Source organism: Aspergillus steynii (assembly GCF_002849105.1).
Source record: "Aspergillus steynii IBT 23096 chromosome Unknown P170scaffold_2, whole genome shotgun sequence".
Classification (NCBI taxonomy): Eukaryota; Fungi; Ascomycota; class Eurotiomycetes; order Eurotiales; family Aspergillaceae; genus Aspergillus; species Aspergillus steynii.
The window spans coordinates 283,250-309,239 of NW_020194399.1; the positions used below are offsets into that span (position 1 = coordinate 283,250).

Here is a 25,990-nt window from a genome sequence, read left to right on the forward strand (position 1 = left end):
AGCTGGAATGCACTTCGTTCTTATAATGGGGCCAAATCTTTCGACTCGAATATGGGCTGTCAGATTTGGCCCCCGCGTGGATCATTGCACTGCCTCGACCGGGTCGGAGATATTTTTATGGGTCTGATATGGATCTCCTGTCGGGTCGGAGATGTAGAAGCGGTATTAAGCCTTTGCACAGTTGAGGCTGAGAAGCTTTCTCTTGCTAAGCAGTTTGATTTTGTCGAACACCACCGTCTCTCTTTTTTCTTTCTCTTGTTTTTCATTTCGTTCTGCTTTCTTGGATTTTGCTGCGATATAGCGTATCGAAGACTTCTCGGGTCGGTCTATATTCAATCGTTCCAATAGTTTCATGTTCCCGTCTTGGGTTTCTTGGCACTTGGATTTGGTCTCGCTGCAGTTCATCAAAGGTTGTTTCCAGCCTGTCCCAGGCGAAAGTTTTGCAAGGAAATGATGGGAGGTGCAACTGTGGACGCCAAATATCTGGGAGTGTCTCAACACCCTCGCTCATCTAGCTTGAATCGTGAGCAGATGCGCTCAAGGTCAATATGGCAACGGCTCAAGGTCCACATCGCTCCAACTTCATCCAAATCAACACATTCATTACACCACGAGCTCGATGAATTCAGCGGTGATGAGCGAGCGAATGTATCGACGAGCTATCATGGCCCTGAGCTAGCGATGGCAAAAGAGATCAATGAACCTGTCTCTCCCCAGTCTCCTGGGGATACATATACAACAACCAATCCGTTAAATGCAGGGATGCCAGATTGGAAACCGTTTTCTGTGCGGCCATTCTACATTATCCTCTTGGCCATCTTGTCGGCGGCACTGGCTACCGCCCAAGAACTACTCCTCCAAAAGTCCCGGATTAATGAGAAAAAAGGCAATGGCCTGATTCATTATAATACGGAGGCTGAGATTCCAATCGGCCTGTTCATTTGCTGGAAATATGTTCCCACGATTGTCACTGTCGCATATGGCGTTATGTGGCAGGTAGCCGACTATGGAGTCCAACGCATGGAGCCTTATTACCAACTTTCGGGACCCACTGGGAATACGGGTGAACGAACCATTAACCTCGACTATATCACCATGTTCGCCTACTTTGTTCCGTATCAGGCGTTCCGTAATCGCCACTGGGGTGTCCTTATCTCCTCCATGGGGACTATATTTGCCGCAACTGCGGCCCCGGCGCTGCAGAGTACGAGTATCCGGACCGTGGAAAATCCCAAATGCCATCAAGACTACCCAACCTACTGTGATGGCGAGTACAGGTACTTTCTCCGTCTTGAATACGGCTGGTCTCGTGCGGCAACTGTCACTATGGGAGTTGGCGCAATCCTGGCCGTGGTGCTTCTATTCCACCTGCAGCGGAAATCGGGCTTGTATACTGACCCGCGCGGCCTGGCTGGCATTGCGGCCATGGCAGCGCAGTCACCGATTCTGGCAGACTTTGAGACTATGGATAATAACATTCACGATGACATCCATGAGAAACTCAAGGATCGACGATACATTTTGAGAAACTTTCGGCTTGGGCTGCAGGGCGAAGGCGAAATCAAGGAAAAGATCGCCCCGGATTCCTCGAAGCCGCGCGAGCCCGAAAGTCCTCTGCCTATCATCCTGCGACCTATTTGGATGATCTCCTTCATCGTCTTTCTCGGGGGCTGTCTCCCCTGGATCCCCGTCGTGTGCTTCACCTCTCTAAACGTCATCACTACTACATTACCCTGGCTGCCTGTTCTCATCTCTTCCATCATCCGACAGGTGTGGGCCACACTCGACTTCAACCTGAAGTTGATGGAGCCATACTACCGACTCTCCAAAGGAAACGAACGACCGGACAGAACATTGACCCTGGACTACCAAGGCACACCCTACGGCATCCTGCCCTGCAAAGCGCTCTGGAACGGCCACTATCTCGTCGCCATGGTAGGATTTGGGACGATCCTCGGCGACGTGCTCACCGTAACCCTCACATCACTGTCCACGGCGACCGAAACGTACCGGACGTTCTCGATCTCCGCGATTCTTTCTATCATCATCGTTTTTATTCATATTTGCTCTGCTCTGGCGGTCTACTTCCGTCGTAGCAGACGTCCATTTATGCCTCGGCAGCCTGCCACCATCGCGTCGATTCTGGCCTTCATTCACGAATCGCGTCTGCTGGATGACTTTGCGGGTACCGAGATGTACACGAGCAAGCAGATTCGCGAAATGCTGGTTATGAAGAACAAACGATACTCGCTGGGCTGGTTCCAGTGTCGGGATGGGAAGATTCGTTGCGCTGTTGACCAGGAGCCTCGGGTAAGCAAATATATTCATGGGGAGGGTTATACCCCTGATCCTTAGGATGGGTTTTTGGTCCCAGTGGCAGGTTAAAATTTTTGTATGTATATATATGTTACGGGATTTTGGCGTTTGACCTATATATAATTTAATCTCAATTCTGAGAAGACACGAGGAGATGTCCCCTTTTTCACGGTTTGTTGGGTGAAAGGGGTTCAACTCGAACCGCGCCAAGTCCGCAAGGTTCAACTCCCTCGGGGAAAAAAAGCCGAAAGGGTTCAACCCGAAGCCGCGACTGCGGATCCTCGCAACAAGGGATGGGTTGTACGCGCAGCCGATAGTGGTCACTTCACTAATGGAGAATGACAGGCAGACTTTCGACAAGGAAAGAGTTTGTGGTTTTAAAAATTGCATGGTAGTATGCACCAGGTGCTATTCAGAAGCTGTAGTCCAGCTGTTTACTATGTTCCTGGCCAGGTTTCGTTTCATTGGATGAGTAGAGTAATTCATAAGTAGATACTGCTCTTCAATGATACGGATTGGAACTTTATGATTTAGGAATTCTTGTACACAGGAAAAAAAAAAAAACTCCCTACGCCGTGTTCTTTTCGTCATCGAAATCGACATTCTCAGGTGCTAATTAGGACCCATTCTACATAAATGATGTTATAGCATAGAAGCCCTCGATTTGCCATCATTTGCGTGCATAATTCATAAAATATATCTTCAATATAATACTCTATTTTGTATTCACCTAAACCAGTTCTCTCCTCTACCGGAAAGGTGCATGAGTGGGAATTGTGTGGATTGAGCCAAGGTTAGTAACGGGCTGATCGCAGACACCTATCGATCCGTCAGGGAGACGTTGACGCGTGGGAAGAAATCGGCTGTGTTTTGTCGACCTAGGCAGCAGATTATCTAGAATCAATTACAAAGCCCGAATATTAACCGGAATTGATCTAAGTTATATGTTGGTGTGTTAAAACACGACGCTTTCCCCGTGTTTCTGCCCTTGACCTCCACTCCTTGACTCGTTGCAGAACAATACCTTTGAATTCTATTCTCCCTCTTGCGCATAGCAAGGCCAGAGTAAAACTGGCCGAGACTTTCATGATCTGGGTCCATACAAAAATTCAGGCAATTAACATTAGGAGTGAACTACTTTAACTTGTCCCCTGCGGCAGCAGTTGCATCCGGCTCGCGTCCGAACTATGTTAGTTTTTTCTTTCTTTGGGCGATATGGAGAAGTTGTGTCCATTGCAACCACCGCCGCCCACGGAGTAATTGAAGTACACTTCCTGCGCACACGACTTAAGCAGGACACAGCTGGCATGAATGATATCCCGACAGGGTCGTGGCGAGAGGATTCAAGGGCCCGACCGTCGGGAGTTGCCGGGCGACATTCCTTCGCGCAGTCAAATCTCTTAATTCCTCATACAGTACAAAACGCGGGGGGCTATCTCCAGCCGATTGTAAATAGAATCAGCTAATAGAACTAGATGCTATGTTTATTTGTTTCGGTAGTCATTGTTATCATTTTCTTCTTACAGTCCTCCGTCTACGCAGTATTGACGCTGGAACTGAATGTACTTTCCTAAAGCTCTCCCCAAACTCTTCAATAACGCTAGTTATTCCAATACCATATGACAGTCCGGAAAAAAAAAAAAAAAAAAAAAAAAAAAAAAAGAAGAGCCTAACTTTTCCGACTTTTCTCCGAGTCCGGTGCTGGAACAGCGAACTGAGAGGGATCGCACCAGCTTTGGGATAAAGTATTTTGGACTATCGTCTTAAAATCATGGGCCGTCTGAGGGTCTCATACCTGTCGTCCTGGATTCTTTATGCTTTTCTACGGGCCTTTCTAGTTGCACATTTTACTTGTCCCCCCCCCAAACTTGAACTTTCCGCTGGTTTTTTATACATTAGAATTGATTGCTAAATGAAAATTTCTTACTATATTGACTATCAAATCATGTCAGTCTTTACTAAGCAAGCCAACTGAATTAAAGAAAAGCCCAAGCGCCGAATGAACATGCAGGAGTGAAGCGATCTTGTCTGCCCCTTTCTCGGATAGATTTGCAATGGCCTCCATGGTGATAATGAAAGCATGCTACAATGCACCCTCTCAAGGCTTCCGGCAGCTAATCCTGCAAACCGGTCTCGCAAATATCCGCCTTGGGAATCTGTCGTTCCCGCCAGCACCCGATCTCCAATCCCGCGTAGGTTTGTGATTGAATGTGCGACTGAAAGCCTCGTGCATATTGTGATATTAGTGGCGTTTTCCCCATCTGCCCGCTTTCACTCACAGACCCCCGACTGTTGGTGCGCGCCTCGGATACGACATAGCCTTGTTGGCGGCGCAGTTCCAATCTCCCCCCGGCCAATGGTTTGGATAGGGCCGGCTCCACTTGATTCTCAGCCTTGCCCCCGGGTCCCTGGTTCGGGCCTTCGGGCCACCGTCTTTATCCCCACTGCAAGTTTGATTCGATGTTCATGACTCGCGACCTCCCGAATTGCCTGCATGTTAACAGACTAATGACGCTTCGGGTTCTGCCAAGAATGGCTTTTACGCTCTGGACTTTTCGCGCATACTCATGGAGGGTGGTCGTTATTCTTCCAACATGACGAGATTGGAGATGAACAGGTCGCTGGAAGAGAATGGTTCAGGACAATAGACACCGAAAATAGATGCTGATAATTATAAGATGAAGGATTCACAGGTCTGAGCTTGTTATGATGGCGGTATTCAGGGGCCGCGGGGATACGAGGCCCCCACAACCAGTTGCGGTTAATATCTCATTAACAGGGGAATCCCTGCTTGTTTGTCAGGCGTCGGGGTTTGGACGGAGAATCGCCAATGCAGTCATACGGGGGGGCACGCCAGGGTGAAGCCTACCGAGAGCTCAGCCTGCTACTGACTGCTTTCAAATGTTGTTTTGGGATACCGTGACCCGTTAGACACGGAGATTTTATCCCCTTTATTCTACCGAATCAAATCCTCTATAAACATCTATATCAATCGTGAGGATATCTGACCCACCACCAGGTTGACAAAAGCAATCGCAGCCAGCCGCCCACAGGAGAGCCCTGACTGAAACAGCCAAGAATCGACACCAGAAGATAAACACTGCCATTTTCGTCCGTCCAATGAGACCCTCATCCCCTATGCTACGGTGTGATCATGGCTGATCCGTAATCCACTTAGTGTGTCGCCTCGTGCGGATTACTCTGCCGTGACATGTGTAGCTCTGGGCTAACAGGCAGGAGATGTCATGTTTGCCCAGCGCAACCAAAGTAGGAGTCCACCTGAAGCGGCTCTATTCTTTCCGCAGGGAGTATTAGAGGTCAGTCCCCACCCGTCTTGTTGTTCTTCTTTCCTTGAGCTCTGTCAGTCGACATGACCCTTTCCCGTCGCCTTCCTTCATAGAATCCCGCTTCTTTGGGGTCAAGATCTTGGGTCGGCTTCTTAAATATCCGCACCCTATTGAATTTTCAGTTTGCCCCTGCGGATATTCAGCCAGACCTCTTAGAAAGGATCCGCTGTTAGGTGTTGAGCACGATGAGCTGGCCAACGCTTCTCATGCTTTCTTTGCAAGGGCTTTTCGTGTCCCAAGGCATGGCAGCTAATCGCACTTGTTATTTCCCCAACGGGGATGAAAGTAATGATGTGCCTTGTACCTCAGAGATGAATACATCTTGCTGTTCAGAAGACGCGATCTGCCTGGACAATGGATACTGCTTCCATCTTAACGGATCCAATCTGTCGAGAGACAGTTGTACGGACCCGGATTGGGGGGACGATTGCCCGCAGCTGTGTGAAGAGAGCTTTTGTATGTTCTTCCCAGTTTTTCTATTCTTCCAAACTTTATCTGTTTTCATTTCCTTTTTTCGTCCTTTCTTCGTCCCTCATTCCCTCCTTCTCTTTTTCTTCTTCCTCTTTCCCCTACTATTTCCTTCTGTTGCATCAATTAATCATCATTGAGAAGTTATTATCCTTCGGAACTATTTACTGTTTACTGACCGTAGGTTTGCACAATTTACAATTCGACAGATGGCAACACATCTGATTATTATTACACTATTGCGTTCCTCCAGAGCGGAAACAATGGGGACCTCTACTGCTGCGGACAACCAGAATGGGACCTCGACTTAGAACGAAAAACATGTCCCGGGAATAAAGATCCATTTACGGTGCCCATTGGGAAAGCCATAGTCGGGGTAGCGGCGCTTGAGGGCCTCATGCCCACTGGCCCGGACGACTACAATGCTGCCCAAGTCAATGTCTCCCAGGTCTCGATGGAAGAAGAAACATCAACGACAACATACGATTCAACACCGACGTCCACCGGGATTCAGACCTCTCGAACGACGCCCACCTATATCTCTGAAAAGAGTGATAGCTCCGGGAAGGTGACTGCTGTCGGCGCGGGTGTGGGTGTCCCGCTGGGCGTGATTGCACTGGCCTCGCTAGCGTGGGCGCTCTGGCTGTTGAGACAGAACCGAAATCTGAGGAAGGCCTATGCTTTGGGCCCAGACCACCCAAAAGATCAATTTGATAATCAGATGGAACGCGGAGGTCAATCGACCATGATGAAGCCTTTGGGGGAACATACGAGCCGTGTGACTGATCCAAATGGGAGGTATAGCCACCGCGTGGAGTTAATAGAGACGAACTAAAACCCAGATGAATTCCCAAATATACCGAAGCACGACTGCCAGGTCGAACATTGGATGTCGAGATGTTTGCTTAGCCTTTATGGGACTAAGTGATTGCTTCAATTTAATGTGACCTAACTGTCAACACATTTATCATTTGTGCATCGCCCCCTTGGACCAACTCGTGTACAGTATTTAATTTTGTATTTATGTCTTTCATCTTGATAGTGGTAAGCTATTTCAAGCCCGACCCATAGCTTAAGCTGTAGTTATCGCCCTGCCAAGCCTCTCTATGAACGGCAAATGCAGTCTTTTGTAAAGCTCAACTCAAAGGACGAATACAACATAATAATCGTCATTGCTGTATCATGCAACGTTCACTTCAGTGAGGGGGCATTCTACACTAAAGGTCTGTATCTTGTGATATAGAATCTTGAGCCTTTCTGGTCTTGCTCTGACGCCGAACGGGCTTTTGACCCTGACATGTAGTAAGCCGCTATTTTTCCTTTCGCCTTTGAAGCACCTAGTGAGTCATGATTCGCAAGTGATTCTAAAGGAGCGAGCTGCTAATCGGTGTTTGACGAGCCGTTATGAGTCGGTCCAACTCCTTGTGAGTGATCGAGAGAGATAATTTTCTCCCCGGCTTCAGTTAAGCCGGAGAAATGGCAGAGTCCTCGCTCCTACCGGTAATTGTGGTTTTTTCTCGATACTAAGTTGGTATATTGACTATCGGAGGATGTAGATGCTTTCAAATAAATCTTGAATTTATTTTGGCTTTTGAGACTTGCTTGATAACCCAAGCCTTGCTGCATTCTTCCTACCCGATATCTACGAGGCTGGTTAATTGTCAAACAGAAGGCCGTTGAAGCCTTCAGCCTTATACAGAATATACCACGGGTATCGCATTCTCGAATGACCACCCCAGTCAGGAGATGCGGTTCATGAGATAGGTACCCTGCTCTTGTAATGATTTCCTTCTCGGTAGTGAGTCGGAGTGACTTGAAGGCCGTCGCGCCTGCCTTCGGTTGCACGTTCCCCATTGAGAAAATACCTAGGTCACATAGCACCCAGAGCCATTCCGAACCGGAAGGCACGATCATGGGGAGGATGCGGCTGGGCTTTGTAGAAGATGGGCCAGGCGTACGTACATTTTGCCTCTTGGTCGTTGAGTGGGAGTGCGAAGAAAGCAGATATCAGTGTCACTTTGAAAGAACATCCAATGTAAGTAGCCAGACATGTTGTTAGAGACCATATGGGGTCGTATATTCATAATGGTATAGCGTATCTAGCTTCTTCCAAAATGGCGAACACTGCAACCACGCCTGTAAGAGATATTTCTAGTATGCCTGCGTGAGGGAATAGCTCTGATTGAAAGCAAAATAGTACGACATTCTAAATACCTTCCTCGGCGAGTACGGCCGTGTCACTGCTGCGGCGCCTGAAGACCGCGTAGGAGCCATGTGGAGCGTAATTCTCACCTCAACGTTTCCTGTTGCGTCATTCGCAATAGAGCCACAGTCGAAGAACCCAAGTGGCTATACGGACTTTACTGTGAGCGAGTGGACCAGTCGCCGGGGAGGCCGGCTCGTTCGTCGGCCCTTCTTGGTCTCTACGACCAAGAAGGCGCCAAGTCGTGGTGCACCAGGCTGGAAGGGTGCTGAGATACAGCTCAAGAAATACCTTCGCGGGCACGTCCAAGCGGCGGCTAGAGGGGAAATAGGAAGTAGCAAACTGTTCGGGGCGGTGGCTATCGGGACTGAGGTCAAATTCTATACATACAACAAGCTAGAAGGACATATCAGTCCATTGCACAGGCAAAGACAAGGATTTGAGGTGATGAATGACGCTGAGGTAGTGATCAAACGACTTGAACACACCAAAAGGTCTCATTAACGTGTATGATTATTCATGTATTGTTCGAATCATTAACAATGCAGTCGGCAATCTTGTCCAATTTTCCAATGACATAACGGCGACTATCCAAGTCATCGTCCTCCGCAGCCTCCAATTGATTCAGCTCACAGCATAAAAACCCCCAGTCTAGCGTCTCACTGGAAATTTCTCGAACTTCATGGAAAATCTCTGGGACTTTTGACCGCCAATATGAATCACCTAAGTAAAGCCCCACTGCTTTCTGGACAACAGCGGCATCTGCGGGCGAGAGGAAACCGGCGATCAAGAGTAAGACCTCTAGAGGAAGAAGATTCAAGTGAATTGGTTCTTGATGTTTTTGGGTACTCTTAAACCTCCTGCCTGCTCTTTGACGAGCGCGACGAATGATAACCTCCACGCGCTTGCACCGAAAAGGGTCTAAATTGCCACAGAATCTGAGGGTGAGCATGTAGGTCTGCATAACAGATGTTGGAATTCGGGGGCCATAAATCACCTCCATCATCAAAAGTGCAAGGCAAAGAAGAGCACCCCACATTTAAACCATAAACTGAGTATAGACGCGGGTCCCGGGACAGGGGACCTTTCCGAAGGAGAGCTCGCATCAGGACCTTTATGTCGCCCTCAGAGAGAGACCAGGCCCTGTGCGTGCAAAGTAATTGCCAGCAGCGAGCGTGGACAAGAAGACACATGAGTCTGTCTTTCGTGCCCTGAACTTTAGCTTCAAACTGGAGGGCCGTTGCGAGGAGGTCTTGACGTCTGCTTGAGCCACTTTCAGGTCGCACGATCACTGTAGTCTTATCCCAGGGAGCCTGGCGTGTGTGGAAGTCAATGTCATTATCGTTCATGCACGATATTCCGGAAAGACGACAGATACGCTTTCGTGAGTGGAAGAGGACTAATTATTATTACACGTCAGTGAATGATGGTTAGTCTTAAGCATCTTGTTAGGTACGTGCTCGCTCGGCAGGGCAGGGGGAAGGAAAGAAAAAAGTGTACATGCTCAGGCGATAATGGCGATTCCACGCAGTTTTAGCCCAAAGCTGTTTATCAGTGACCACGCTGTCCGCGGGGTAAACTCCTGTGGTTAATCCCGTAGCATCAAAGGAATCGCAAGATTCCTCGCAGATATAACACAACGGAAGAGTATCCTCACCGTCGCTGAAGACCGGAAGCTGGTCTGTCGCGTCCAGATCACCTGTGCTCCCGGTATCTTCAATGTCGTTGAAATCGTCCATGTCTGTGGTTTAGCACGTTCTCATGCAGCGTGTTTGAATTTCTTGCGTTGTTGTCGGACACAAACTCATGTGCTAGATATTAACTGATGGTGCCAATTATGAGCCAACGCAGCGGGAGACAATTCCGATTAAAGCCTCGTCGGCGTCAGCGTGACTCATACTTAAGTTTCGGATTTTTCATCCCGACGAGGTTTATTTTGCTCCGCTGCATTTGAACGCCATGGTTGTGTGAGAATGGTCGCGGCGCAGTATATGACAGAAGCATATAAATGGACTATGGCCTAGAGATGTGTCCTCTGCTGTGAGTTGAAAATAATGCGCATATACTCGTTACGAGAACGATATCAAGTCCATGAAAGAAGGTCTAAGACGATTCAATATCATCAGGATATCTCAATCTATTCTGTTCTCGAACTTGATCCAGAACTTCCATTATCAACACTGTCTCGTCCAGCGGAATAACGTCCGACTCTCTCTCACCACCGGCCAAGGCGCGAGCACAAGCATCTGCCTCCCAGAATAACCCATGCCCGACAGGAATGTCGAAGTCTTTCCTCTCGACTGCCCGGGTATCGGCTGCCGCATAGTCAACAACTGCAATGCTGAGTGGTCGCGCCGCAGGCCCGAATATCTGGATCTGCCCTTTATGGCCGAAAATGCGGACCCCTGGATCGGTAGGGTCCGAAGTAACTCTTAAACTGGCGGTCGCTACACCTTGTGCTTTGCTGTCGGGAAAGGTAACGACAACCGTAGCGGTCTCGTCCACGCCCGTTGCAGCATACTTAATGACAGAGCTGGAGACCAGGGGTCGCGACTTCGTGCCATCACTAGACAAAGAGTCGTGATAGAGGAACTGGAAAATCCAGGTAAGAGGGTATACAGCCACTGTAGTTGATAGAGAAAATTAGCGTTCCGTGATCACAGCTAGTCTCCAGAACCAACGCGTCTTGGAGAAAGCTCGAGGATATTGTAAGATCAAAGAATACTCACAGTCCAACAAAGCACCACCTGCCAGCGCAGGGTTTACCAGCCGATGCTCCGTCCCATACAGCCTCTCAACATCCCTCCCTAAATTGCGATCCGCAACCACCCGCTGCACAGAACCGATCGCTCCATCCCGGACCAGCTGCCTAACATGCTGCATAAGCGGGAAAAAACGCGTCCACATAGCTTCCATGAGAAAGAGGCCCTTCTCTCTTGCGAGCGCGACAAGAGTCTTCGCCTGCGCTGCGTTCACCGTGAACGACTTCTCAAGCAAGACGTGCTTCCCCGCCAACAAGGCCGCGCGGGCATTCTGGAAATGCTCCGAATGCGGAGTGGTTATGTATACAATTCCGACGGAGGGGTCGGCGAAGAGGGAATTGTAGGATCCGTAAGCTGTGGTTGTCGAAGGAGCATTCATTGCTGAAAGAAAGCTACGAGCTTTTTCCAATGAGGTTGAGGATGCGACGGCCGTGAGGGTGTGGGTAATGTCGTGGACTCCTCGGGTGGATGGGTCAATTAGAAGGTCTTTGGCAAATTCTGAATTCCGGGGTCAGTGCCATTGTTCTTCTGGGTTTTGTTGAAACAGGACGGATGGAGAGACAGACTGGTGGCGTTGTTGCCGGTTGCTAATGGAGAACTTAGGGTTAGAGACAAACATGTATCACAGGTGATGCTCCTGACCGGCACTTACAGATAATTCCCCAATTCACCATCTTGAGCATTGGCTTGGCTCATGTTACTGAGAGGTCTCAGATCAACATTTAGGTGGCTTATATTTATAAGGAGGGGTTATTTAATCAATTTTGCTGATGCTAGCGCATCACGTCATTGCTCGCTAGGGCGCTATCATTGGGTTCGCTTGACATTGAATCAAAGGTAGTAGCAATGAGAGATAAGATAAACAACATTCCTTTTGGGATATAAATCGGACTTTTCGATCTTGAAGCATCCAATATCCGGTATTCCTGAATGTCTTGAACGTTAACAAGAACTTCGGATGACTGAGCGAGTCGGTGATTCGGAGCTCACTAACTGCGCTAATAGCGCTCTGCTTGAAGAGATGGCTCTTGACTAAAGACATTTGACATTGGGAGTGAAGTTAACGCATCATGGTGAGCACCATTTGAAGACCTTCCAATATTTTAGACACCATGGAAGCTCCGGCTGTCGCATTTCACAGAACGCAACTGTGAAATGGGCAGGGGATGAGTCTAGAGTGACATTAGGGCATTCGAATAGATATTATTTTTTTCTTGTTCTTGAGGGAGTATATATACTGTTAATCCCAATATGTTTCTTGAAATTAGAAAAGCAAACGTAAAACCACTTTTTTGTATCGAAATGCATGTGATATGTTCTCGGGAGTGTGGTCTAGGATACAGCATCCTTTAACTAGAATATTTCTCTTCTGAATTAAGTAAAAAACGACTGAGCAGAGCTGTACTCTGTATAAAAAGTCGCAGTATAAAATTCTGGGTTTGCAGACGTGAAATCACAGTTTCTTAACTAACGCAAAAGGTAAGCAAGGGAGTGATTTACCACTATGCTCCGTTCTATTAGTGGGTTGGAAGACTGAAAGAATATCTTTTGCCAAAAACCGCATAGGGAAAGCTGCTATGGTCTACCAACCCATGGATCATCCCATCCTTCAGGCCGTTGAGAAGTCCTATCAAGACACGAACAGCCCATGCCTTCCCGCAGTTTCGGATAATCTCCGGACAGCCCTAACTGATAGACAATCCTGCAATCCGTATGGCACGACGCCAAGCCGCGATGGAAGTAGTGCCATGAACTCGCCGGAAGACGTCGGGTTCTGCTTTTATTTGATCGGCAGTTGGTGTGGGTCGTTTCTCCGTACTTTAGTTCGTTGTCAATAGAGGGGAGTGATCGGTTAGGTCGGTTGAGCAAGGTGAGCAGCTTTCAACAAAAGAAGAAGAAGAAAGGGTATCATTTTCTACGCGTCCCACACATCATTCCTGCTGTAGCCAGGGATCCGACAGTAGCTCCTCCACCGTTGCTCGATCCTTTGGCTGCCACTGCAGCAGCCTCGTAATAAATTTCACAAACATTCGCTTCTCTTCGCCATCAATGACAGTGAGCAGTTGGTCAAGTCCTCGCGTTTGAGTAATTAGATCGGGGAATTTGAACTGCCCTGTTCGATAATCAGCAAGCATGTTCTAGAGGAAATCGAAATATCAGCGAATACCATCGTCACTGAAATACCGCGGAGCTCGACGTTCTCGCTTAAGCATATCCGTTGGCGGTGGGCCAATTGAGGAGATAATAGACGCCAGGTGCTTTTTCTCGCTGTACGACGAATCTGAAGACGATGTGGCGTAATCAAAAGGGCCGGACCCACAGAGTAATTCCCAGACCTAGTCGATGTGTTAGAAGTCTGAGGAGGAAACATAAGTCCTGTGGAACCTCACTAAAGCGCCCAAATTCCATATATCAACACTATAGTCCCAACTTGCTCTAAGGATGACCTCTGGGGCTTGGAACCCATTAGGCTGGATAGGATGAGTATAAGGAGCCTTCTCTCCGTAAACGGAAAGCCCAAAGTCTGTAATGACTGGCCTTCCCAGGCTCTGGGTGTGGAAGCCCAAAGTTGTTGCGTGAGAGGTATATGGATCGGTCATCGCATGTCTTTTGCGGCGATGGATGGTCTAGCTCGTCCTGGATCACCGTGTCGAGTAGGGACTGATCTCGAAGGGCCATTATGATGTTATCGGATTTGAGATCTGCCTTGGCTTAGAATTCAAAGATGATAGAGGTTGCTCGGCTATTTGACTAACCTGTATGGATGACGCGAGCCTGCGTGTGAAGATAGTGAAGGCCCATTACAATCATTCGAACAATGGTCCTGAGAGCATCCGGAGGAAAAACGCGTCCTTCGAAGCGCTCTTTTAGCATCCAGAGAGGCTCATAGAAGGGGTCGAACACCATGCAAATATGGTGGCCATGTGGACCTTGTAGGGTAAATGAATCCAGCAAAGTGCGCACAAAATACCTGCCTTGGTCGGCTGGATTTGCTCGGGTGATATGCTCTGTTACTCGCAGCTCCTTTTCGGCACACTCTTGGGACGCGTAATTGTTCGTATTGACCTTGATGGCTACATAACGTGAAGGAAGCCAGCACCACCTGGATAAAATTAGCAGCATTCAGAGGTAGTACATTTGTAGCGACGGGACTTACTGGTGGAGATCCTTAGCCAACCAGACGGTCGAGCTAGTGCCCCACCCAAGTTTAGCAGCCACTTGATAACGGTTGGCCAACGTTGTATGCAGTTGCATGGGATAAAAGTGTTTGGGGTCATAATGTGGTATGCGCTCCTCTTCGATCGGCTGGGAGCGTCGAAGGGCATATGCAGGGACAGGCTTTACTTTGTAAGGGGCTGACCGCATGAACCGTAAAAGGGACATTTTTCACACGTTTGGCGCGAACCACATTTGGTTGTGAATGTCATAGCATAGATGTTTAAAGCAAAGAACAAATAGTTCCTATTTTTGGCCAAAGTTGCAACCATCCTCGATCAGCGCAAGGGTGACACGCGAACCACGTGGCTGGTTACTAGGGAGACGATGACCTGTCAACAAGCTAATGCAATCACACACAGAATCCGGAGGGGTATACAGATTTTTACATGAGTGCCTATATTGTACAGAGTGGGCCGGTTCCATCCTTTTTCAGAAACACCCACCCCTAATCAACCTTGATGAAAGTGTGCGGTCATCCGTCTGCTGCAGTGTCTAATTTGCATTTCAACGAAGGACAGAAAATTGTGAAGCACAAGTCACGCAGCCATTTCAAGAACCCAGACAAAACTCCCATCCTGTAAAAGCTTTATCCTTACTACCTATTACTTTGGTTTGACGACCGAAACGGATTCTCCCTCGGAAAGTACGGATTCGCATGGCTGCTATCCGATCTACTTTCCTGATACACATGGACCTCGGTTGTCTTCTTAATCGTACTGAGATCAATAGCCTCCCCTGGCAGGATATTCTCCTGGCTGGAACTATGTTGATGGGTCGGCTCCTCCTGGAAATTCGTCATATGTGTTTCAAAAAGGGATGCGTCGACCGGTCGTCGAGGCTGCGGGATAGGCTTCTTCTGGTCGGATCTGGCGGAATGCTCGAATTTATTATAGGATGAGGATGCGTGGGTAGAGCGATTGAGGACGGCGAAGTAGGATTGGCGAAGCGTCGGGAGGGTGGCGCATATTATGATGACGTACATCTGACTTTATCAGAATGGGGCGAGGCTTAGAGCTCTGGTGAGGGAAATACCTCTATTCTATAGACATCAAGAGAAGGTTAGATCATGGAGTGACCATTGGGTGGGCTTACTTACGTGTACCATATTGAGATCGGAGCCCAAGACCCTGGTTGAGTGTCAGTCTCTGGTAAACCATTGGGGAAATCAAAACGGACAGGTTATATCTGCGTGAGCCGGAAGGTTCTTCAACAAAATTGCCTTTGTCAACGTCGCAGCTGCAGCACTTCACACCATGTTAGTACCTCGCAATATCGTGTTCCTGTCATACTCACAAGACACCCGCTCCCATTACTGCAATAACGGCCAGTTTCAGACGCAGAGCCAGCTGCACCCTCCAAAAGATGGATGCCGGAAAGATTGCCAGTGCCAAATCAGCCGCGGCATTAAATGCTAGATATCGTCAACACTGGTTGTCGCCTATTATCACATGTGCATAATGCTTACCAGCCTGAGCAGTTCCAGCAACAAGCTGTAATTCCAAACTGAAGCAAGACCCCGGTGTCTCCGGACGCCAAATCTTCTCCGGTGGCCTACAGAACCCCATGATCACAATGATGGCGAGAATGTTCATTCCAATGGAGATGACTGTTAGAATGTAAAGAAACCATCGTCGCCACGCCGAAGCCGTCGGGCCCATCAGACGCAGTAAAAAGATCGCAACCGAAATCTTCCCCGTCGTGGTGCTGACCACAGAGAAGTTGGGAGCGATCACCGTGTACTTGTATGCCTGGATCTGCGACTCTGGGTCAGGGATATCGTTCATATGCATGCCCAATCCGTATGAAACCCCGACTTGCACCAGAGCGGAGCAGACAATTGCGCTGGCCTATTCAATGCTCGCGTTAGAATTGCAACCTAGGAGAGGTCAGGTATCACCTTACCAGCGAAAGCGCAATGAAGAAGTCATCCCATCCCGCTCGACGGGTGTATAGAGTCCTGGTATACACCCTGATGAAAACGACGATGATTGAGACGCTTCCAAATCCCCAAGACACACCAGTCAGACTTATCCTCTGATCCTCCATTCTAGCTTGAACCCCAAGGTCTGGGGCTTGCCTGGTTGTACTCAACTGACTCGTGAGGAATGGAGTCCAGGGAAACCTAAACGTGGAAAAAAAAGAACACCAAAAATTAGTATGAGTGCCGGATGCATCGGTAGACTCTCATCTTGCGTGCAACATCTTCAGGCTGAAATGCAAAAGAAATGGAGGATAAGAATGCCTTCAGACAGTCTAAATCAGTGCAGTGTCTTGGCAGTGGAGTGGTCGCAATAGGATCAGCGCTTAAGAGCCGACAGAGAGCAGTGGTCCGTAAAACAGCGATGGAGGGATCTTGATCCTGGTTCCTGTCGACGAGACTTTTGGTATCCACTATTGGGGCCGAGAGAACGGCGCCCAGACTCGATTCAGGCGACTCATAGTGGTGGAGACTCGCTCTTCTAGCCGATGGAAGCAGAGTGAATACAGGTGACTATTGCTGTCGTAATCCCAGTTGCTCCTGGGCCTTTTACTTTTTCTTTTTCTGTTGTCGTTTTTGATTCTTTTTCTGTCTTCATTCTATCTTCCTCCAAATGGCGTGGAGACATGAGGCTTCAAATATGAGACCCAAGAAATGCCGTCCTACTCGGTAGAAGGGTCAGATGTGCCTACCACAAATGACATCGAAACCAGCACTATGAGGCGGTGGCAGTGACCCCAATCTCCTGTTCTCCTTGACCTGTCATAATCTGAGCTGCATACAGGGTACAGGCCAGCCGTCGCGTAGAAAATTGCATGCCCAGACGCCACCGTCGTCTCTCTTGCGGATGAATTGCCATTCAAGTGTCTCGAAACTGGCACTAAAGCCAGTGGCTCCATTGTTAGTCGCCGCGGAGTAGCCGGGCCGCAGCTAACGGCGGGATCGTCGCCTTTAACCCTGCCATGGATACCACCACTGGCCGTCCGGCTTGCCCATTTTAATTCCACCAGACCCACTCCCATGTCTCTTGCCTGGAACAGTATGTGGATCTAATAGGGAGGAGCTTGGAAGTCAGGGCAGGTCTCATTCAGGATTGTCAAACCATTGGCTCGGGCGTTGGACCATGTGGGAAGCGTTCTTTGTCGCTATCTTTCCCCGCCACGGCCGATTCCAGGGGAAAGTGTTAGGCGAGGTCTGGCCTTTTTACCGGGCTTTGGTCGTTCGGGGTTGTCGTGGTCCTGTCTCCGTGTTCCTTTGTTTTGGCTATCCAATTCTCCCTGAATTAACTCGCCCCTCAAGATGTCGACGAACACCATTGCTGGAACGGAACAGGTCGGTGACCTTATCGGTCAGATCACACAAGCTGCAGATGCGCTGAAGAGCAGCAATCGCGAAGAGGACCGTTTGGCTGCCCTCAAGGCGGCGCAGGGTCTTGTGAGAGCGTTCCAGAAGCCTCAGGACGATGTGTACAACCTTGCATACTCGGTATTCAAGCCGCATATAATTGTTCATCATTTCCTTCTGACCTGTCAACGATAGCCCACTCATGCGCTATGCGTGCGAATCGGAATCGACCTGGGTATCTTCCAGACGCTGACGGACAGAAATGCGCCCATGGCCCTTGAGCAACTGGCTGCAGTCAAAAATGCCAGTCCAATTCTGACGGGTGAGATCATTTGAAGAACTGGGACATGAATGGAACTGACTCCATGTAGAGCGCGTACTGCGCATCCTGGCTGGCATTGGATACGTTGCCGAGCACGAGACTCGGGTATACGCGCCCACGATCATGACCAAGCAAATGACCGACCGACTGAGCATCGGACTGCTCAAATTTATGTATGTATCTCCATACCATAGCCTCGCACTTTGCTAATTATGCTAGCTTCGACGTCGGCATGCCTACACTAGCCAAGATTCCCGAATTCCTCCGCAACACCAACTTCCGCAATCCCGAAGGCGCCACGAACGGCCCGCTGCAATACGCCGAGAAGATGGATGAAGTCATCTGGGACTGGCTGCCGAAGAACCCGGACTACCTGAACAGCTGTAACACATTCATGGAGGGAGATCGAGGAAGTCGGCCGAGCTGGCTGGAATGGTTCCCGGTGCAAGAACGCATCATCGACGGGTTCCAGGGCGACGAGAAGGATGTGCTCTTTGTCGACGTCGCCGGCGGACGAGGCCATGATCTCGTGGCCTTGAAGGAAAAGTTTCCCCAGGCACCTGGACGACTTGTTCTGGAGGACCTTCCGCACGTTCTTGAAGAGAGCACGATCGAGGATCCGATGATCGAACGACAGCCCTTTGATCTGTTCAAGCCGCAACCTGTGCAAGGTATGCCGTTGAATCCCCTCTAGTCAGCTAAACCAAGCTAATTGTCCAATAGGTGCCCGAACATACTACATGAAATTCATCCTGCACGACTGGTCGGACGAAGAAAGCCAACAGATCTTGACCCAGCTCCATGCTGCCATGAAGAAGGGATACTCCAAGCTGATCATCGAAGAGTTCGTTCTGGCGGACAAGGACTGCGCAATGCTGCAGGCCATGTGGGACTGGGAGATGATGATCTTCTGCAACAGTATGGAGCGAACGGCAGATCGGTGGGCGCAGCTCTTGGATAAAGCTGGCTTCAAGGTGGTCAAGTTCTGGTCTCCTCCGGGTGACGGACAGGGGATCATTGAAGCCGAGCCTCAATGATTGACAACCCTGTGGCATTAAATGTTATCTCTATAGGTGCTACTCGCTTGGCGTAATAGGTCATAATTGTTGGGATATTTGAAAGCCAGCATGACAGAGCCCAATCGTCGGTGTCTACTAGAAGTACTGTATCAGAAAGAGGCTGGATTTGCAGATATATATATTCACCATGAAGCCAGTAATAAAGAACATTTTAGAGTGACAGTTTTGTTCAGAAGGGGATGTGAAAGACAATGTCTAGAGACGACTGTTTAGAAAAGCAATGATAAACCTCAAGAGTCGAGAACTGGACGTCCTGGCCGAAGAGCACAAGGAAGGGAGACACCTGAGAGACCCAAAAGGGGTTAGGCTATAGATGCCTCAGGCGGCAAGGTTCTGCCGGATGCTTGGCCACCGCCTTCATCCCCGCCATCGGGTTACCCGATCGGGTAATCCATCATCTTGACTCGAAGACTCCAGCGTTGGCTTCAAGAGAGGAATCAGGGGTGATTATGGGAGGGAGAATGCTCGCAATTGAAGCAATGACAACCAAATGGTCAAGACCCGGTATTAGATGCCTCATAGCTAAGGCTCGACCGGTGTCACGTGGCAGACTGATCGGCCTTATCTCCGAACGCAGGATGATTGGCTGGCGAGTGAGTCACCGCCTTCGCCCCTCCGTCGACGCAGAACGAGAGAAAGAAACATCCCACTTTCTTCATCATTCAGTCGCATTCCCTTTGAACACCCTCAACACCCACAATCGCCCACCATGGCCGACGCGCTGGCCGAGAACACCGCCAAGCTTCAGCTCGACGAGGAGACCGGGGAGATGGTCTCCAAGGGCGAGCTGAAGAAGCGATTGCAGAAGCGTGCCAAAAAGGCCGCCCAGACGAAAGCCGCCGCCGACAAAGCCGCTGCCCCGCCGAAGCCTGCCGCCCCGAAGCCCGCCAAAGCTCCCGAGGAGCAGCTCGACCCTGATGCCATGTTCAAGCAGGGCTGGCTGGCCGGTGTGCACCGTGAACGCCCGGTCAAGCCCGTCGTGACGCGATTCCCCCCCGAGCCGAACGGATATCTGCATTTGGGACACTGCAAGGCCATTGCGATCAACTTTGGATTTGCGCGGTATCACGGAGGACAGACTGTAGGTTAATGGGTCCGAGGATGGAACGGAGCTGACTGTCGCAGATTCTGAGGTATTGATTGCACTGCCAAGAGTCGAACGCGAGCTAATGGTTAGATTCGATGATACGAACCCGGAGGCGGAGGAAGAGAAATACTTCCTGGCGATCGAGGATATCATTCAATGGCTGGGTATGAAACCAGAGCTTCCCCGGGGTGATACATGCTGATGGATCAGGATTCAAACCTCACACGATCACGCACTCCAGCGACAACTTCGACAAGCTGTACGAGCTGGCCGAGAAGCTGATCAACCTCGAAAAGGCCTACGTCTGCCACTGCAGCGATGTCCAGATCAAGGAGCAGCGCGGCGGAGAAAAGAATGGCACGCGATTCCGTTGCGAGCACGCCGCGCAGGACGTTGCGACCAACCTGCAGAAGTTCCGCGACATGCGCGACGGAAAATACGAGCCTCAGACGGCCTTCCTGCGCATGAAGCAGGATATTGAGAATGGTGAGAACCTTGATATTTGGCTAAGACTCGACTGACATTTTAGGCAACCCCCAAATGTGGGATCTGGCGGCATACCGAGTGCTGAAGAAGCCTCACCACCGGACGGGAGATCGGTGGCAGATCTACCCGACCTACGACTTCGCTCACTGTCTCTGCGATAGCTTCGAGGGCATCACGCACAGTCTGTGCACGACGGAATTCATTCTGTCTCGGGAGAGCTACGAGTGGCTGAACACGTCGCTGGGCGTGTATGAGCCTATGCAGCGTGAATATGGTGAGGTTGGAAGCATCTCATAAATGGACAATGGCTAACTGGGCAGGCCGCATGAACGTCAGCGGAACCGTGATGAGCAAGCGAGCCCTCAAGAAGCTGGTAGACGGCAACTATGTGCGCGGCTGGGACGACCCCCGACTATACACCGTCATCGCTCTGCGTCGTCGGGGTATTCCCCCGGAGGCTATTCTGTCCTTCATCAACGAGCTCGGCGTTACGACCGCTCAGACCCTCATCCAGATCTCTCGTTTCGAGCAGTCGGTGCGCTCGTATCTCGAGACGCGCGTTCCTCGTCTGATGCTTGTCCTGGACCCGCTCCCCGTTGTCATTGAAGACCTGGACACCGTCGACCCCAAGGAGCTGGAGTTGGACATTCCTTTTGCCCCCAAGGACCCTGCCATGGGATCCCACAAGCTCCCCTGGACCAAGACGGTTTACATCGAGCGGGGCGACTTCCGTGAAACCGACAGCAAGGACTACTTCCGTCTGGCGCCGGGCAAGACGGTTGGTCTCTTCAAGGCTTCCCTGCCCATCAAGGCGACCACCTTTACCAAGGACGCCAACGGCAAGGTCACCGAGGTGCGTGCGGTGCTCGACCGGGACGGCAAGAAGCCCAAGACCTTCATTCACTGGGTGCCGGAGGGATCGCGCAAGGTGGAAGCTCGCGTGCACGACCCGCTGTTCAAGTCCGACGACCCGACCTCCGTGGAGGGTGGCTTCTTGAACGACATCAACGAGAAGAGCGAGACGGTCTACCCCGAGGCTCTGGTGGAGGCCGGATTCGACGAAGTGCGCCGCCGGGCTCCTTGGCCAGCGGCTGCTGGAGAGAAGGGCAAGAGTGGACCGGAGAGTGTCCGCTTCCAGGCGATGCGTGTTGCCTACTTTGTAAGTCATGTTTTCTTCCTGTGATGATGACATACTAATATTTCTAGGCCGTGGACTCGGACTCGACCGAGGACAAGGTGGTGCTCAACCGCATTGTGTCATTGAAGCAGGATACCGGCAAGGTCGCCAATTAGGACGATATCTACTGAAGTCGACGAGTTTGTCTTGCATGATTGAGCGGCGATCGAAAATTCTACGAGCATGAGTTGTTTACGAGTTACTGAATCGAGGAAGGTTAATAAGAATACATCCATTGCATGCAGCCTACATCCTCGCCTCCAGACCACGACCCGCCTAGATACTCACACTCCAACAGCCCAACCCAACCTGGCCTAAGATAACAAAACTAAATCGCAGCATGCCCATGCGTCTCAAACGGCAGTCCGAAGGATAATACCCCCACCGCCACCCACAGCGCCGCACTCACATAAATCGGCGCCGTCGTGAACCCCGTATGGGACGAGATCAGACTGGCCGCCAACCCACCCAGCCTCAACAGTGACGCCGCCGTCCCGGTGCCCGTCCCTCGATGGGGCGCAGGGAACGACTCGGGCGTGAAGGCGTACATAACGGCATACTCTGTTCTCGTTAGCCTTCTCCTTTCTCCCAGGCACAATTGCTCTTTGCGCACATCCCATCCCCACCCCCAGGAATAAGGTACATAGAAGTGATGGCAAACTCACCAAAGTTCCCCAACAACCCCGTAACACACGTAAACGCCAGACTCGCCGTGGGTGTATTAACGCCCACATAAGCGAACAGAAACACGCCCGTCACAATCGCCGAGATGCCCATCATCCAGCGTCGGCCGAGGAACGTGTTGACCAGAAACGCAGCAGAGATGGGCCCAACAAGCCCGACGGCCGACTGGATACAGTAGTTTCTGTACGTGAGGGAGAGAGACGAGTTATCGGTGAATTTGGTGGCGAGGTAGGAGGGGAGGAAATTGAAGTAGAGGGGGTATGCGATTCCTATCCACCATTGCATTGCATTTGTTAGAAGAGAACAGAGAGAAAAGGAGGAGGGAAGGGCAAGGAACTAACCGATAGTCAACCAAACAGCCCAAATAATCACCGTGTGCAGAGCCAGACTCCTCGTCGCGAACAAGGCGCGGTAATGCTCGCCGTTGAAGTCTTTCATATTCTCGCGCAGGATGTCGCGCGTCGAGAGACCGGCGCCGCCTGACTCTGCAGTCTCACCATCACCACCACTGCTACCACCACCCAAGCGTGCATCAATCTCCCTCAACATGCCAATCGTCAAAGGCTCCTCTTTCCCGTTCTGCCGGGCAACATAGTTGACTGCGTCGACGGCAGCCTGGTCTTTTCCCTGCGAGAGCAGATACCGCGGTGTTTCGGGGAGTGTGAAGACGAATATCCGGATGAAGGTGAAAGCGAGAGCGAGGGCGCCGAGTGTGATGAGTGTGTATCTCCTAAGGCCACATCACGCATTAACGAGGAGGACAGGTACGAAGAGAACAAGGTAAGGAAAGAAACATACCATCCCATATTATCACCCCTCTGACAAGTCTCTGGCGTAGCGTCCGTCGAACAACTATAATTCGCCAGAAACACCCACGCAATCAGCGAGACAACCAACTGGCCGAGATTCCACCATGCCGAGAGAGCAGTGAGGAGCCATTGATGGCTACTATTATTAGCCAACACACTTCTTTCCTACCCAGGATCAAGATGTGGAAAAGGGAAAGAGACTCACCTCCCCGGCACAAACTCCAAAAAGATCATCGAATCAACCGGGACATTTCCACCCGCTGCGGTCCCAATAACAGCCCAAAGGGCACTGAACGCCACGAAATTCATCGTTCCAGCAGCTCCACAAAGAAACACACCCGCAATCAACAACGTGGTCATAAATGCAGGCCGTCTCCCGATCAAGTCACTTGATACGCCCCAGAACGAGGCACCGAAGATCATACCGACATAGTAAGCGACGGAGCTATAGCTGACCTGCGAGATACCGGCGAACTCCTGACGAATGGGCGGCTGGACGCTAGGGAGACCTTGAGATGCGAGCTAAGGATCAAGATGAGTTAGCTGGCACGCCTCACCGACAGATGAGACGAGAGAAGGACAGCATACATTATCAACAATCCACCCGAACCCCGTGACGACAAATAACTTCCATTGGAACCTAACCTGTCAGCATCATCGAGTTGCTGACACGGAGGAAAAGCACGATACCATCCCATGCCGATCTCCTCCATGCATCTGCCGACGAGCTCCGACTTCAGCCGGTACGCGTCGCTGGTTGAGTGCCCGTAAAACTGCTCGACTTCTGCGTCGACGGGAGTCACCTTTCCTAGCTCCTCGGGGAGAGGGCCAGGTTGAGTCTCAGTGTTTGGCTTCTCGTTTGGGTGAATGGCGTCCATATTGGCTACCTTTCGCTGTGCAAGGAGCTGCTTGGGTTCCTGGTCCTGAGGTGTCTGGACTGGCGATGCTCAAATAGCATCCCGAACGGGCCGTTAGGGCTAGTGTTTGGATCGCGGAGTGCAGGGCCAAGTGTCATGGCGAGCCAAGAGTGGGGGAAGCTGATAATGGATGGACGCTGATGGATCCTCCACTTCTGAGTGCTGATCGTTGCATCACTGAGATAGGAGGGTGTTGCTGTCTGGGGTAGGTCATGTTTAGCGGGATTTAAGGGGGTTGATAAAGGGCGGTGTGTTATTCATCAGTGATGAAGATTGAAATTATAGAATGAGTCTGAAGAAAGCGGTGTGTATTAACTAGAGATTAACTACGAGGCCAACAGAAGGATTTGTAAAGGCAGTTTCATAAATCAAAATACATTGCACAATAATCATAACCATACACCCACTTCATCAACTAACTCATCCCAATACAACTAGCTAAGCCCCCACAGCAGCACTCGCCGGCCCCATCTCCAACTTCCTATCCTCCTTCATCTTCATATCTCGCTTATACTGTTCCGCACGGCCATAGCTCTGCTTATACGCTCCCTTGACCATATTCTCGACCGTGATGGGAGGGTACTTCGCCTCCTGGCCCTCCTCGCGACAGTTCGGCAGACACTCACACAGATAGTCAGGGTTCCCACTGAAGAAGAAGGGAATGGAGTAGCGCTCCTTCCCAGACTTGTTGATGACGCGGTGGATGTTCGACTTGTACCTGTCGTTGGCCATGCGCATGAACAGGTCGCCGAGATTGACAACGTAGGCGCCGGGGACAGGTTGCACCTGTTGTATCCATTAGCAACTCCAACCAGACCCAACTACATCCAACTCGAGAGAATGATAGAATAGAAGGGAAAAAAACATACATCCAACCACTCCCCACTCGGAACATCCAAAACCTGCAACCCGTCCACCTCATCCTGCAAGAGCAGCGTCACACACCCAAAGTCCGTATGCGCTCCAATCCCCCGATTCAACTTCTCATCCTGATCCTTCGGCTGCGCCGGATAATGCAGATACCGCATGGTGGCGACCGCGCCGTCTGTCAGGGGCTGGAAGTAGTCGCTGTCCACGTGCAGGGTGAGGGCCAAGATGCCGAGAATATCCTTCGCCAGGTCCATCACCGCGTGGTAGTATTCCATGGAAGTAGCCTGGAACTCCGCGGCGTCGGGGACGCTGGCGGGCCATTGGTTAGGGCCGGAGTTGAGCTTTTGCTGCAGGTAGTAGGGATGGTCGAGGGGGATTTCTTCGCCGATGTACAGGCCTTCTTTGAGTTCGGGGCCGGTGCCGATTTCGAGCATTTGCGAGCGCAGGAGTTCGTAGCCGCGGTTGAAGGAGTTTTTGTCTGGTGGGTTAGTTTGACGTAGGGTTGGGTAGAGAGGGGCGAAGGGGGGAGGAGGTACTCTTGTCAATGGCCATTTTCTCGTCCAAAGGGAGCTCGAAGAAGCGCTGGGCGCATTTCATGACGCGTTTCTGCAGGTCTAGGGGAACGCGGTGGTTCGTGATCTGGAAGAAGCCGTTGTAGAGGCAGCATTCGCGGATCTGGTCGACGAGGTGGGCTTTGGCGGCGGAGTCGTCGCCGTAGAAGGGGGAGAAGTCGAGGATGGGGGGAGCGAAGGCCTTGGACATGGTGATTGTTTGAATGGATACAGTTGCAATCAGAAGATGATGGTGGTTGGTACTGTTGTGTTGGTGTTAGGATATGCGGGATCTTTATCCACGGTATCTACGATCTGGGGTAAGATGTCTCGGAAAGAAGGCCGATGGAGTACTTGGAGTAGACAAGACG

The 25,990-nt window shown here is 50.5% G+C and overlaps 10 protein-coding genes across 10 annotated transcripts; 5 read left to right on the plus strand and 5 right to left on the minus strand.

The window, feature by feature from the left end:
* Positions 1–548: 548 nt before the first annotated feature.
* On the plus strand, positions 549–2,355 carry P170DRAFT_453201 (DUF3433 domain-containing protein; the record flags this gene model as incomplete). The annotated part of the gene is made up of 2 exons (XM_024851344.1): positions 549–564; positions 761–2,355. 2 exons carry the CDS (start codon positions 549–551, stop codon positions 2,353–2,355), a joined length of 1,611 nt encoding a protein of 536 aa, XP_024706792.1.
* Positions 2,356–5,636: 3,281 nt separating this feature from the next.
* P170DRAFT_80390 (uncharacterized protein) lies at positions 5,637–7,023 on the plus strand. The gene is made up of 2 exons (XM_024855392.1): positions 5,637–6,119; positions 6,341–7,023. Exons 1-2 carry the CDS (start codon positions 5,849–5,851, stop codon positions 6,964–6,966), a joined length of 897 nt encoding a protein of 298 aa, XP_024706793.1. The 5' UTR covers positions 5,637–5,848; the 3' UTR covers positions 6,967–7,023.
* A 1,222-nt stretch (positions 7,024–8,245) lies between these two features.
* Positions 8,246–8,838, plus strand: P170DRAFT_422501 (uncharacterized protein; the record flags this gene model as incomplete). Its single annotated transcript, XM_024847439.1, has 2 exons — positions 8,246–8,269; positions 8,329–8,838. 2 exons carry the CDS (start codon positions 8,246–8,248, stop codon positions 8,836–8,838), a joined length of 534 nt encoding a protein of 177 aa, XP_024706794.1.
* Positions 8,839–8,893: 55 nt separating this feature from the next.
* Positions 8,894–10,136, minus strand: P170DRAFT_506502 (uncharacterized protein; the record flags this gene model as incomplete). The annotated part of the gene is made up of 3 exons (XM_024854399.1): positions 9,839–10,136; positions 9,332–9,733; positions 8,894–9,255 (listed from the first exon to the last, which is right to left on the minus strand). Coding segments are annotated over exons 1-3 (999 nt in total), but the record flags the coding sequence as incomplete, so codon positions are not given.
* Positions 10,137–10,437: 301 nt separating this feature from the next.
* On the minus strand, positions 10,438–11,770 carry P170DRAFT_443696 (Gfo/Idh/MocA family protein; the record flags this gene model as incomplete). The annotated part of the gene is made up of 4 exons (XM_024850573.1): positions 10,438–10,958; positions 11,064–11,594; positions 11,663–11,683; positions 11,749–11,770. 4 exons carry the CDS (start codon positions 11,768–11,770, stop codon positions 10,438–10,440), a joined length of 1,095 nt encoding a protein of 364 aa, XP_024706796.1.
* A 1,257-nt stretch (positions 11,771–13,027) lies between these two features.
* On the minus strand, positions 13,028–14,480 carry P170DRAFT_443697 (putative protein kinase; the record flags this gene model as incomplete). The annotated part of the gene is made up of 6 exons (XM_024850574.1): positions 13,028–13,209; positions 13,264–13,432; positions 13,487–13,645; positions 13,743–13,807; positions 13,853–14,199; positions 14,254–14,480. The coding sequence occupies 6 exons, from the start codon at positions 14,478–14,480 to the stop codon at positions 13,028–13,030; spliced, it is 1,149 nt and encodes a 382-aa protein (XP_024706797.1).
* A 352-nt stretch (positions 14,481–14,832) lies between these two features.
* P170DRAFT_400388 (uncharacterized protein) lies at positions 14,833–16,361 on the minus strand (the record flags this gene model as incomplete). Its single annotated transcript, XM_024846326.1, has 5 exons — positions 14,833–15,301; positions 15,392–15,442; positions 15,609–15,726; positions 15,781–16,162; positions 16,218–16,361. 5 exons carry the CDS (start codon positions 16,359–16,361, stop codon positions 14,911–14,913), a joined length of 1,086 nt encoding a protein of 361 aa, XP_024706798.1. The 3' UTR covers positions 14,833–14,910.
* Positions 16,362–17,502: 1,141 nt separating this feature from the next.
* P170DRAFT_453203 (O-methyltransferase) lies at positions 17,503–18,996 on the plus strand (the record flags this gene model as incomplete). Its single annotated transcript, XM_024851345.1, has 5 exons — positions 17,503–17,778; positions 17,833–17,959; positions 18,009–18,132; positions 18,179–18,630; positions 18,683–18,996. Exons 1-5 carry the CDS (start codon positions 17,593–17,595, stop codon positions 18,994–18,996), a joined length of 1,203 nt encoding a protein of 400 aa, XP_024706799.1. The 5' UTR covers positions 17,503–17,592.
* A 751-nt stretch (positions 18,997–19,747) lies between these two features.
* P170DRAFT_349731 (glutamine--tRNA ligase) lies at positions 19,748–21,904 on the plus strand (the record flags this gene model as incomplete). Its single annotated transcript, XM_024843757.1, has 6 exons — positions 19,748–20,123; positions 20,194–20,289; positions 20,336–20,611; positions 20,655–20,885; positions 20,932–21,770; positions 21,818–21,904. The coding sequence occupies 6 exons, from the start codon at positions 19,748–19,750 to the stop codon at positions 21,902–21,904; spliced, it is 1,905 nt and encodes a 634-aa protein (XP_024706800.1).
* A 212-nt stretch (positions 21,905–22,116) lies between these two features.
* Positions 22,117–25,849, minus strand: P170DRAFT_453206 (Clavaminate synthase-like protein; the record flags this gene model as incomplete). The annotated part of the gene is made up of 10 exons (XM_024851346.1): positions 25,605–25,849; positions 25,068–25,546; positions 24,657–24,984; positions 23,972–24,065; positions 23,870–23,921; positions 23,487–23,803; positions 23,271–23,417; positions 22,814–23,202; positions 22,432–22,741; positions 22,117–22,354 (listed from the first exon to the last, which is right to left on the minus strand). Exons 1-10 carry the CDS (start codon positions 25,828–25,830, stop codon positions 22,117–22,119), a joined length of 2,580 nt encoding a protein of 859 aa, XP_024706801.1. The 5' UTR covers positions 25,831–25,849.
* Positions 25,850–25,990: the final 141 nt, after the last annotated feature.

What these genes read in the sequence shown, in the direction of transcription:
- P170DRAFT_80390 (XM_024855392.1), top strand. Translation starts at nt 5,849, where the DNA reads ATGAGCTGGCCAACGCTTCTCATGCTTTCTTTGCAAGGGCTTTTCGTG. An exon ending in GCTGTGTGAAGAGAGCTTTT is followed by an intron (nt 6,120 to 6,340) that starts GTATGTTCTTCC and finishes ACAATTCGACAG; the next exon opens with ATGGCAACACATCTGATTAT.